General features: G+C 38.1%; 1 protein-coding gene across 3 annotated transcripts in view; it reads left to right on the top strand.

Annotated features, from left to right (window-relative positions):
- Positions 1-448: 448 nt before the first annotated feature.
- The window catches only part of MRPL3_1 (54S ribosomal protein L3), a gene marked incomplete at both ends in the record, with an annotated part of 34,284 nt that continues 20,684 nt past the window's right edge, over positions 449-14,048 (top strand). Inside the window, 7 exons of one of the 3 annotated variants that reach the window (XM_051216937.1) lie at positions 2,242-2,329; positions 2,384-2,483; positions 3,632-3,756; positions 3,802-4,138; positions 5,524-5,794; positions 8,724-8,784; positions 13,531-13,642. In XM_051216937.1, coding sequence (XP_051065570.1) covers positions 3,725-3,756; positions 3,802-4,138; positions 5,524-5,794; positions 8,724-8,784; positions 13,531-13,642 — 813 coding nt within the window. Of the gene's footprint in view, positions 463-2,241; positions 2,330-2,383; positions 2,484-3,631; positions 3,757-3,801; positions 4,139-5,523; positions 5,795-8,723; positions 13,643-14,048 lie in introns of those variants that run through there. The other 2 variants (XM_051216936.1, XM_012941090.1) reach the window with 2 other exon arrangements.

Below are 14,048 nucleotides of genomic sequence, written 5' to 3'. Positions count from 1 at the left end.
CTAATGCGCGTTGCTTGTACATGACCTTGGCAGGGAGCGATGATCTGTTCGACATTCAGTGATCCAACTACCGGATGATTTGGCTAGGGCTCAGTGACATTTCACTGGCCCTACATCCTCAAAATTCACTTTATGAATCTTGGACGTTGATACCTTCGTGCCTGTAGACAACCCTCCTTTTATTGGTACAAGAAACCAGACTAACAGTGAAGAGGTGAATAGGTTACCCGTTCAAACACACAGCTTTTTAGGATAATATTAAATATGATGCCTATACGAAATAAGGAAATGAGTTATTACTTGAGCTCCATTGTTTTGATATATACTTAGTTGTTTGAGGTCAACACTTAACTAATCAACCTAAGCTGTTACAATACTAACTTTGTAAGTCCTGAATTAAAGCAACTGGATGCGCATTTAGCATTTGTTTGGGTACGCCCTACTTCGAATGCTTTACGACAAGTAAGTTTAAACTAAATGGAAATGGACATATTCACCACTATTTATAATTCGACTTCTCCCTTCATTTTCTAGGTTCGGTTTTATCAGGTTTGCGGTTTCTGCCTAATAAGAGGTTGCGGACATCAGCATTGATAAACTTCGCATATTCATGATCCATTCTAACACTAGTGATTTTTCGGGTTTCTGACAATTTCGTTTTAGCGATGGTCAATAGTTATATGAACAACTAGATAGAAATTAATTCCAGAGTTATAGGTGTTCTGGATGATATAAATTCTTACTACGATAATAACTTTTAAAGGCTATTACCGGGAACCTATAAAAGTTAGGGAGACCATGCCAATTTCCATCAAACTACAGACCTGTCAACCTCATGAGTGTCGGGGTTAAAACATCGGAAAGAATAGTCAAAAAGGCCATAATGACATTCATGGGAACCAACAACTAGTTAAACAGTGAACAACATGGTTTTAAAAAAGGTTTGTCTTACACGACAAACCTCCTCATAGCAAATGAGCAATGGATAGAGGCTCTAGCTAATGGAAAATCAGTGGATGTTGTCAACTTCAGCAAAGCATTTGATAAGGTCCCAACAAATATACTGCTCTTGAATCTGGAAAACTTGTGAAATGCCGAACCTTTCCCAAAATGGATTAAGGATTTCCTGGTAGGTCGTAGACAGAAAGTAAGAGTAAGTTCTAAGTGCTCCACCTGGAGACCAGTACATAGTGGGGTATCGTAAGGTTCTGTCTTAGGTCCTTTACTTTTTATACTGTATGTAAATGACCTAAGTATAGTTGAGTCTTCAGTGTCAATATACGTTGGTGATGCATAAATCTGGCGAGACATAACAGGCGACGCAGATACATGTGCACTTCAGAAAGACGTAAATATTCTGATTAGCTGGTCTAAAAAATGGATGTTGTCTATCAAGACGGTAAAGTGCGTATACATGCACTTTGGTGATACAAAGTCGCTAGACACGACATAAGAAAAGTGCCTGTACCCATGATTCAACCTCACAAGAATCTTGAGGTGACTGTGAGTCATGGTTTTAAGACCACGGCCCATTGTCACGAAGTTGCAGCTGAGTGGTTTAGAAACTTATGAGCTCTAAGACGGATATTCATTAAGTTAGATAATACCATGATCACCATATTATACAAACCTTAGTGAGAACTAAGATTGAAAACTGCGTTCATGCTTCAAGCCTCTGTTTAAAAGGCGACTCGGATATCCTGGAAAAGGTACAGAGAGCGTTTTGAAAATCTAGACCTCTTTACTCTGTGCTATCGCAGATTAAGAGGTGATCTGCTTTTGATGTATAGAATACTAACAAATAACTTTGGGCACAACACATCCTCTTTTTTCATTCCTAACAGACTATGACATCTCAGAGGACATAGCAGGCTTGTAGAAAAGCCAAGAACGAACAAAATACCTGTGGCATACAGGTTTTTACATCGAGTCATTAATTTTTGGAACCAGTTACACGAAACGATGGTGTCGAAACCCTCAAGTGACTCATTCAAGAGAAGAATAGACATTCACACAAGCATACTAGAAAAGACCATAGACCTGTGCTTACTACACAAATCTGAATCTAAACAAAAGGGTGTTCCATTGAAGTCTGGTGTCATTGGAAAAGTAGAAATAAAAATATTTACTTCTCTTCTTTCAAAATAAATCCCACTTAAGATACAAGACCACAATAGCCAAATGCCAATATAAAAATCTTTGAGATTAGACTGTAGTAAACACATATTGGACGTTGTATATCAAATTGTGGCCTTGAGGGCAAACATCGGATTGTCTGTCTCACATCTGTGTTACTTGTAATTTTCTTCGTTTACTTCCGTTGATAAATGTAAGTGGGTTCAATGTGCTTTCTGAGTCTTTTTTTCTTCTAAATAATCTCAAGGCTACTCACACACCCAGCACATTAACGACTTTTATGTTAGACGTAGACCTACCAGATCTGACAGCCTCGAGGCTGCACGTTGTAATCTATATTGGTCAACGTAAGTTCTTCTTGAATCACATTTTGACCGTTAAGGCTATAATTTATGGGCGATCTTTGAGCAACGCTAACATGGTCTTGAAAATGTCCACCTACATGAGGGTTATAAATTAGTGCAAGGAATTAGTACTAGTATTTACAGTTGAACGTTAAGGTTAGAAATTAGATTCAATGTTTTTATCACGAATTGACATCAGTTATAGTGACGAAACGGTTTCTAGTCAAATGAGTGAATGAATTTAGCGCCAAAATTTAAGACCTGCTAACTTAAATCTGATTTGTTCGTCCATAAACTATAGTCCCGTCGCCCCATTTATTATAGTCGCCCAATTGTTACGTCTCTGTAATCCGCTGTGAGGCGATCGTACGTGAGCATCAGGTACTTAACTTGGTGCTGTCACATTGAAATCTCTCAAACTCTTCTGATTGGCTCGTCCATATATTATAGTCTCATCAAACGAGCTTGAGATTGAGTAGTTTTTTAATGGCTTTGAAAAAACCAACTTGGATCAAAAGTGTGAAGAGTCAGGGTTATGATCGAGATTTAGGAGTTAGGGTTTTTTTTTATCATGAACTGACGTCGGCTTTTATGTCAAAGTGCTACTTAGGCTTATGAATGAATGAACTTTGCACAAAAATCTTTGACTTTCTGTTTTTATTTTCATTAGTCCGTCTATAAATTTTGGTTTTGGTGTACAAGCGTTTACACTTAAAATACAGATTTTTCATACTATAATGTCCTACTCATTTCGTCATATTTCAATTTCATGCGTTATTCAATATTAACATGAACACTCGAATTTGTTAGTGTTAAATACATAGTTTACTGATCAAAAAATTAGCAGAGTTATCCCGGTCACTTTAGGTGAAGTGAACTTAACGTTGTAAATTTGCTAGTTATACATCATTAATCTCATCTGAAAAGCTTTAATGTATAATAAAGGTCAGTAACTATTCAACCCATATTAAATAAGAATACCACGTCTTTATTTCTATCAGGGGCCTCATTTTATTCATCCTCTTAATTTAATAGTGTTTCATTCTTTGTTTTAGTTATTTATATGATTTTGGTTTACATCCCTTTTACAACAGAATAAATTTTCTTGTACGATAATTTGATACATTTGTGTTTTTAAATATCTCTTTCAGATTATTTAATAGTGTCTTCGCAAATATATTTATTTGTTTATTACTCAGCCTTTGGGAAGATTTGTCATTCTACCCATCTCAAAGTATCGAATAATGTTCGAAGTATTTGGTGGAGCATTCATCAGGTACGCTTATGGTATTTTCTAATATTGTTTTCACATTACTTGTAGAATGACTGTTAAGCTCACTTATAGAGAGCCTGTAAGATTTATGGGAAGCCTAAACAAAGTTCTTTATCCATGGATGAATCGAAAAAAGCCATTTTGGGTTACTCAAGAGGCTAGTCCTTATGTAGATGAAGATATTACATCAGAAAACAAGACATTTTTAGAACAACAGCGTATAGATTCATTAACCAGTTCTACAAGCCCCGTCGTTACTGAACAACCGGCACAGGTACCATGGAAACCATATGTTACACAAAGATGCGGTCTTATTGCAATCAAGCTAGGATTATACCCACTGTGGACTAAAACTGGAAAGAAAATCGACTGTACTATTTTCCAGGTGGGTTTATTAGTTTATGTGACTCAGCTACTAACATCCTTTTGTAATGCTCAACCAATCCAACTAAGAAATTGTCAAATAAAAATTGAATTGGCGGTTTGTTTGCCACTCAACTATAACCATCATTTTTATATCTGTAATACTCTTCATGTGCCTAAATTTAAGTCGTTGTTGCAAGGTTCGAACTTAAAATCTACTGGTTGAAAATCAAGTGCTTCAACCTTCAGGCCACTGCTCCACACAGTCTACTCATACTTCTACTTGATTGATTATGCAAACTTGGTACATAATGGGTCTAAAACCCTGAGCCAGTTCAGTTCAATATTTGGAAGTATATATATTTCCAAGGTTTTAAAAGTTATTATTCCAAGCCAACAGTGTATGTGATCTTCAAAATTCCAAAGAAGTAAATAGAATGCAACCTGAGAGTGTAACATGTAATGTTACGGAATTCTAATACAGATCTAACTTTCTAGAACAAATTTAGATGTACATTTTTGAGTTAACTGCTCATGTTTCAATACTCAAAAGCCATTATCGACATATGTATCGTGATCTAATATTCACTTGTGAGAATTGCGAATGATTCGCTTATGTAACGATTACCAAACCCTTATCATGAAATTAGGTCATTACATTTACCTTACTACATCATGTGTATGCCACAAAGAAGCTAATTACATCGGTAAAACTAATTATCAACATGTGTTATATCTTATAGATGGTAATACGGATGTATCGACTATCGTTGTATCGATCCTTGCAATGATTGAATTATAGCCCAATTTAGGTACCTGTCATGCTGCCCCTTAGCCTAAAATAAAGCACCATGCAGTAACTAAAAGGGCTTAGATGACGGTTATAATTTCATTCCACAAACCATTGCTTTGTTTTTGTTTGTTTCTATCCTTGTCAAAATAAACTATTTTTTCAAGTAGCGTAGCTCGTTGCTACTTACATTATTCAAACTCGTTGAATAAGAAATTGAAGAAAACCAGTCAAATTTCAGACGTTTATAAAATATCTTGACTGTCAACTTACTAACATATGTCGTTAATCTTCAGCCTAAAAGCGACATTTCAGCCCTAATTCTTTCTTAAACAGAGTTACGTTGTTTGTCTTTACTGAACTAAGAAAACGATTTAAAATCCTGTGGCATAGTATTTGAAAATGCTAATAAACATTATCTGGGTTTTATTGATTAAAATAATCCCATTAAACGAAATGGGTCACCGTTTGAATGACACAACATAATATTTAGCTTTTAGCTTTCGTAAGCTATTCTGCGCATACCGATTTGGTGATATGCGAAAGTAGTGGACTACATCAACAATAATACCTAGTTAACCATCCTACTCTTGTCTCTACATTTTTATTCCTATCAGATCCCTGACAATCATGCTATTCGTTATACACCTCCTTCAGAGATCAACAAATACATCAGCCTACTACATCCACGTCACTATTGGCTAAATAATAAACGGCCTCCTTCCTGGATAACTCAAAAACGTTGGGGTATACAATTGGTTGGAGCAGTTTCTGCTGACCCTATCGAGTTCACTTCTGAGTGGTGTGATTTATTTAAAAAAGCTGGTATACCACCAAAGCGTAAAATATCTCGTTTTTTGGTCAGCCCTGATGCTGCTTTAAAACCTGGTTAGTTAATCAGAATTTGTTTGATCTACTCATAACCTCCACAGTAGCAATCACGGATATCCCACCATCCATATTAATTAATATATCTTTGTCAGTCCACTTCATTTCCTGTTGTGAAGTAAAATGACCTATTATTTTAAATTGTAATTTACCAAAACATTGATTCACCTGTGTTCTTATATAAGATTGTTAGTTTGAAAGTTTGTTATAGCTCAGAGTGTTGGAGACTGTTGGAAGAAAGTTAGGGGCGGCCAAACCAAGACGTGGAATCAGTGCTTGAAGTCACTAACTTCTAGTCTAAGTCATGTTGGTAGATGCAGACTACTTGGTTGGGGTCCGCGTGACTATCGTAACCAATGGTTGGAGACTCTTGGTGACATGGCTCAGAATCGATCTCAATGGCGTCGGTGTATACACTATCTATCTTCCCTTAAACGAAGAGATTAAAATCGCTTCATATCTTTCTTTCTACGAACTAATTCTTTCTTCCTGTACTATATCCTTATATGCAATCTTTCTTTTATATATTACCACCATTGACTTAACCGCTCCTATTGCTTATGAGTTAACTATCTTTGATTTTTTAATTTTTTCCCATTTCACCTATTTATGGTCTCCTTAAATATCATAATAGAGTTGTTATTCTAATAACCTCATCCGATAGTTAGTTGGGTAGGGGAGAAATAAATTAGAATTTGTACTCCACTTCCATTCTTTTCTATCTCTCACTTTTCTGAATACTAATTAAATGTTTATTCTTATTTATCATCGTTGACACTACTATTACTTGTATGTATTAACAATGCATCTCATCAATCTCTTCTTGTAGTACTGGTGTAAAGTGTAGCAACTTGGTAAGGTAGTAGATTTTCATAAAGAAATAGGATTGTCACTTACTATGTGTACTCAACCAGCGCCTCCCTCAGGGCGATGTAGGAGTAGGTTGAGAGAAAGCTAAGGGTGACTAAACCAAGACGTGGAATCAGCCCATAAATTCACTGAGTACTTGTTTGGGTTTTTCAGATAGATGGAGACCACGTGGTTGAAATCCTCACAATGGCCGCGACCAGCGGTTGGAGAAATCGAGTGATATGGCTCATAACCGCTTGCAATGACTTAAGTCCATTTGTCCTTTGTCTTTCTCTAGATCTTGATTTTTAAAAGCATCTTATACTTTTTATCCTGTAAATTCAGTTTTTCTTCTCCGGTTATATTGTCTATGCTTAGTCCCTTTATCCACTATTGATTTTATTTATTCGAACACGTAGACATTGGTACAAGTGGGCACCAAATATATGTTCACCACAGAATGACAATAATGCCAGTAGTAGTTACCGTTGATTTGTGTGAGGGATGTGATACTCTTTGGGTGCATATGACTCTCTTAGGAGGCCGCGCCCGGAACCTTTGACCTAAAAGTCTAATCCACAATGCAGTGGAGCAACGTTAGCAGATGCAATCCCATGGTAGTCTGTGACGAACAATAGGTTCATACGCCTCTTGTTCCCTCAGGATCCTGGAACACATATGCATCATTGTTTGAGAATCAGGGATTTCCAGCTCTCCTAGGCAAATGCTCTATATCCACCAACCTGATTAAAGCGTCGGACATTCGGTTTTCGTCCTCTCAATTTTGTAAACAACACCCCCACCTCGAGAAGGCAGTAAATAGGACTTCCCTGACAGTGACTGTATGCGTGTGGCCATGTGGGAGCATTTCAAGAGGTAGAGCGAACTCCCCCCACCCTCGGTCGTACCAAGGCATTTGGAGGTATCCACTATTGATACTATTACTACAGGCCATCAAGCTTCTTGTCCTTTCCAAACTGAAACTGATATACTACTGTGACATTCGTCTTGGTATGTTCATTTTACTGTGTTGATATGATATGATAACTTGAACTAGTTTACATTTATTCCAGTTTATTTTATTTTATTTGAACACATAAATATTGGTACAAGAATGCGCCACACAAAACAATGAGAATTTAAAGGGGAGGAAAAAAAGAGATTGATGTAAGGTGGTGTAATAATAATAATGGTAAAAATGGGGGAACGAAAAGGTACAATCAGAAAGAATTCTTTCAGTTAAGGAGAACACAACCACTTTTTATGAAGAAAGTAAAAGAAGGTTACAGCAGGATCACCACTGGCTTCTATTCTGAGGCATATCTGATAACGTCTCTAGCCACTGCGTTGCACCATCTCTCGGACCCCAACCAGGGAATCGAGAAGGACCAACACAAGACAGTCCTTTGCAGTCTTCTTTCATGCCACGACATCATGTCATATACTGACCACCTCTCTGCTTTTTCCAACCAGTCCCAGAGTCGGCAAATAATGCACGACGTGGAATTCTCTGGGACAACATTCGTAGAACATGTCCAAGCTACCGAAGTCGATGTTTCAAGATGGTGACACCAATTGCATTATCGTCTCTGTGCCCGAACACACGATGCCGAACCTCTGCAATACTAACATGGTGTTGCCACTGGATGTCAGCAATCCTTCGGAAACAACGATGATCGAACACAGAGAGTCGTTTAACATCCTTAACTCGGAGAGGCCAGATTTCACAAACATAGAGCAGAACTGCTCTCACCAACGCGTTTTAGATCCGACCTTTTACAGCCAGACTAACATCACGAAGGCGCCAAAGATGGCCCAGACTGGCATAAGCCGCTCTGGCTTTCACTATACGTGCATTGATCTCATCACTCACACCCCCACCAGCACTTATGCAGCTACCCAGATAGCTGCAAATGATGAACTCTCTATTTATTCCAGACCCTACATTGTTTATGATTGACTTACTGATATTGAATATAAACTACATACATTTAGTACAGAAACCTCAGTATTTATTCATCCTGTAACATTTTATCAAAGGATCTCAGTTGGTGAATTTTGTTTCCTGTCTTAAATTTAGGAACGCCTTTGAGTGTGCATCATTTTCGTGTAGGTGACCGTTTGGATATAACTGCAAGAACGTAAGTTGCTCTTTTTTAGAAATTAAATTTCTATGTTTGTGTAATTTTTTGCTGTTCATAAATTTTTCAAAAGCTGTTTTGTCAGTTCGAAACGTATCAGTCAGTCTTATTTCATATGGTATCAAACTACTTTATTTATTTTTCAACACATGATTATTTTCTTGGCTTGAATGCATTAGTTACTTACTAATCATTCCATAATACATTGACTTGCGCACTCAAATTTGAATCTTAGTCACGAGTTCGAACACCATCCCTTTACCAAGAGCTCTTAACAGCTTAATTGTATCATGTGACCATCAGATACCAAGTGTAGTCATAGTGTTTAGTAGATCAACTTGTATTTAATTAGCATGTTGGATGTATCCACCGAATAATTTAAGGTGGTTGGTCTGAGGTAGAGATTAATCTGCTGTCAAGTAATAACTGCTTTTCATCAGTAAATCTGTATCTACCTTGAAGATGAGCTGTTTATTACAGAGAGACTGGAAAAAGGTGTACTTTAGTTTGGTAATATCAATCCACTCAGCCAAGACAAGAACCTAGAACAGGAGAGTAAGCGAAATAGTTGACAAACCATTAAGGGGGAAAAAGCATTTCACATTAGTTAACATTTTAAAAACTCAAATGTAAATTAGCTGAAAATCGGAACTAAAAGTTAAGTGAATATAGTTTGAGGTGTCTTATGACATTAAATTTAAGTGTAATTCACCTTATAAGCTACTGACGTTCAACATGAAGTGAAATCCAATCCAAACACCACTAGCTAGATTGCATCAACACAACATTTAGTCAAATTTAGAGCTTCAGTCCAATTTACCGTGTTAGATTGTTAATTATACCACCATAGCCCTTCTATCTCATAAACAGCAACAAATACAGGTGAAAACAGCCAGTTTAGCAGCAGGTCTCAACATACATAAGGGAAAAGGCAAGATCTTGGAATACAACACAGAAAATACCAACCCAATCGCACTTGATGGAGAAACTCTGGAAGATGTAGAATCCTTCACAGACCTGGGAAGCATCATCGATTAACAATAAGGATCTGATGCAGACGTAAGGGCAAGGTTTAGCAAAGCAAGGACAGCATTCCTACAATTGGAAATCATATGGAACTCAAAACAACTGTCAACTGATATCAACTTCAGAATCTTCAATACGGACGCCAAGACAGTTCTACTGTAGGGAGAACTACCACAACCATCATCAAAAATGCACAAGTATTTCTAAACAATTGTTTACATAAGATACCGAATGTTTGTTGGCCGGATACCATCAGCAACGGCCTACTCTGGTAGAAAACAAACCAGCTGCCAGATGAAGAGGAAATTAAGCAAAGACAAGAAGTGGATCGGACACAAATCATAGAGATCACTAGAATGCACCATGAGAGAAGCACTAACTCGGAATCCTGAAGTTAAACTGAAAGGCGGAAGGCTGAAGAGCACATCGCTTTGGGGATTGGAAGCAGAAATGAAAAGAATGAATAACGACTGGGAGGAACTGTAAAGGGTTGCTCAGGACAGGGTTGGATAGAGGGTGTTGGTGGGCAGCCTATGCTCCTCGACAGTCAGTCAGTCAGTAACAACGTAAAACTTCGTACGTACGTACATCAGTTCGAGTTGCCACACCACATTAGCATAGAGATGCAGTGGTCGACTCATATCCCGTAGTGGTAGAGGTAATAAGAGTATAAGCAGTAATCGGGAAAATTAGTGTTTGGAGATGTTATTTAAAGGGTATAATACAGTGAAATAAATTTGGGAAGAGAAAAAAAAGACAAGGAGGAATAAGGAGATCAAAATTTGGGAGAACACAAAGAGTTTATGCACCTGCGCCATTGCAAACGATTTTGAGTCATGTCATTCAGGGTCTCTAACCATCGGTTGCTATCATCTCGCGGTCCCCAACCAGGTAGTCTACACCTACCGACATGACTCAGACCACTTGTCAGTGACTTCATGGACTTGTGCCATGTTTTAGTCTGGCCGCCCCTACCTTTCTTCCAACCTATACCACTGAACATCGCACGTCGAGGCAGTTGGTGGTTGGGCATACGTAACACGTGTCCAAGCCATCTCAACTGATGAAGTTTCACTACGTCATCAATTGATTTGCCATCCTTATCTAGTACCTGTTTCCTAACAACTCCATTACTTACTCGATGGTCCCAGGATATACGGGCAATATTTCGAAGACACCTATGATCAAATACTAGTAACCTACGAATATCCTCTACTCTTGCCGGCCATGTTTCACTGCCATAAAGTAGGACGGAACGAACTGCTTCGCAGTAAACCCGTCCTTTGGTTGATAGACAGATATCTCGCCTACGCCATAAATGACGCAAGTTGGTAAAAGCTAGTCGAGCCTTCTATATCCGTGCTGAGATTCCGTCACACACCAGACCACAAGGGCTGATGAGACTTCCAAGATAAGCGAAGCGATCGACACGCTCAATTACTTCACTCCCTATCACTAGTTCGGGTGTCAATGCAACCCAATCCTGAAGCAACATTTTACATTTCGAGGGGGAGAATCGCATCCCGAACATGCTTGCATTGTTGCTTAGAGTGGTCAAAAGACTCTGCATTTTTCGGCGCCTTCACCAAATAAAACTATGTCATCTGCATATTCTAAGTCAACAAGTGAACCTCCCGGTAGAAGTTCAACCCCTGTAAATTTAGATGAGGAGAGTGTTATCTCTAAAAGCACATCAATGACAAAGTTGAACAAGAATTGGGAGAGTGGACAGTCCTGACGAACACCACTTGAGGTAATCAATTCTGATGACAGTTCGCCATAAGCTCTCACTCTACCAGTTGTGTTCGAGTAGAGAGCCTGTATAAGGTTAATGTACTTCTTTGGTACTCCTTTCAGTGACAAACACTACCATAGAACCTTACGATCAACAGAGTCAAATGCCGCCAAGGGGTAACAAGCGTAAGTAAGCTTTAGTTCACAGTCATTTTCTTACTAACTTGTTCAAATTAAGTGATAATCATATAATGGATCGATAAATGTGTAATCTAAAATACTACAAAATCGAATAGTAGCTAAAAAATAAAACTAATATATGTGGAAGAAGTGGATATTACGTTAATATACTTGCCGCTCTTTGACTTTGTAAAAATGTGTAAATCATCTGTATATATGTAAATGAAGATCAGCTGTTACTGAGTCTTCTTATTTAGAAGATTTTTCTTTGCTGGTATATACTGATGATCTTATCTAATCATGTTTCCCTCAACATTTTTACATCGCCAATTTGTATAATGTTATATTTTTCCATTGTATAATGTATATTAACAATGTAGACTTTGTTGATTATGCCTAAATTTGTTTCAGTTATCATGAGATCATTATTTTCTACATAATCGAATTATTAACAATTTATTTTAAAGAAATAACTGTCTTTAATTAACTAACTAGTGTGACAGCATTGTATTGTTGTACTGTTTTTCCCCTCATAAAACAGTAGCAATATTAAACTGCTATCTGAATTGCAAAAGATAATGTCAAACTATTTGTGTACTTACTTGTTACGTTACTTACGCCTGTTACTCCTCGTGAAAGGGCATAGGCGCTCACCAGCATTCGCCATCCAACCCTGTCCTGGGCAATCCTTTCCAGCTCCTTCCAGTTCTTATTCATCCTTAACATATCTGCTTCTATTTCCCGACGTAATGTGTTCTTTGGCTTTCCTCTTTTCCGCTTCCCTTCAGGATACCAAGTTAGGGCTTGTCTCGTGATGCAGTTTGACGATTTGCGTAATGTATGTCCTATCCATTTCCATCGTCTTTTCCTAATTTCCTCTTCAGCTGGAAGTTGGTTTGTTCTCTCCCACAAAAGGCTGTTGCTGATGGTATCCGATCAACGAATGTTGAGTATCCTGCGTAGACAGCTATTTATAAATACTTGTACCTTCTTAATGGTGGTTGTAGTAGTTCTCCAAGTCTCGTCTCCGTACAGTAGAACTGCCTTGACGTTCGTATTGAAGATTCTGACTTTGATATTGGTCTGCATCACATCCTTATTGTTCATCGATGATGCTTCCCAGGTATGTGAAGGATTCTACATCTCCCAGAGTTTCGCCATCAAGAGTGATTGGATTGCTGTTCTCCGTGTTATATTTGAGGACCTTGGTTTTCCCCTTATGTATGTTGAGGCCTACTGATGCAGAGATTGCTGCTACACTGGCTGTCTTGATCTGCATTTGTTCGTGTGTATGCGATAGGAGGGCTAGGTCATCTGCAAAGTCCAAACCGTCTTATTGGTTCTGAGCTGTCCATTGTATTCCGTGTTTTCCCTCAGATGTCGAGGTCTTCATAATCCAGTCGACCACCAGAAGAAAGAGGAAGGGAGAGAGTAGACAGCTTTGTCTGACTCCAGTCCTTACTTGAAATGCATTTGTCAACTGTCCTCCATGCACTACTTTGCACTGTAGTCCGTCGTATGAGTTCTGAATAATGTTGACAATCTTCTCAGGAACTCCATAGTGTCGAAGAAGATTCCATGATGTCCTCCTATCTACACTGTCAAACGCCTTTTCATAGTCAATGAAGTTGATGTACAGTGACGAGTTCCACTCAACTGATTGTTCGACGATGATCCGTGGTGTCGCAATTTGGTCTGTGCACGACCGATCCTTACGGAATCCAGCCTGTTGTTCTCAAAGTTGGGCGTCTGTACAGTAATTACAATTTACCTACTAATTTTAATTCAGTATCTTTCTTCTTACAGCACTAATCGTGGCTTTGAAGGTGTTATTGAACGTTGGGGAATGAAAGGCGGACCTGCTGCTCATGGTTCTACTAAATTTCATCGTAGAATGGGAAGTAATGCAGGAATTGAAGTAAGTAGAACAGTTATTCAAACTAATTACCTCCCTGTAAGATTCGAACCAGTTTCACTTAAAAATTACAGTTAAGGACGTTTAATATTGGTATTTTGGGTCGCGACTGACTTATATAATTAACAAATTTGCACTGATTGATCACTGAGTAGTAGCTAATACCATGTCTGTTTAGTCTCTTGTTAGTGTTGATCAAGCTCTAAAAATCAAACCACTATGTATTCACTAGTCCAAACAACTTGTCATCATGTGCTCTATGCTTGACCGATAGCATTCGACTAAGATTAGGAAATAAACAAGCAGAACACTGGTTACTACTCTGTGATCAATCAGTATATATATATATATATATTCAACATATTATAAAGAGGGCAGTTTTTCTGCATTTCCGTTTCTTTTGTATATT

This window comes from Schistosoma haematobium, chromosome 6, assembly GCF_000699445.3.
Source record: "Schistosoma haematobium chromosome 6, whole genome shotgun sequence".
In the NCBI taxonomy this organism is placed as follows: domain Eukaryota; kingdom Metazoa; phylum Platyhelminthes; class Trematoda; order Strigeidida; family Schistosomatidae; genus Schistosoma; species Schistosoma haematobium.
This window is presented reverse-complemented; position numbering and strand designations above follow the sequence as displayed.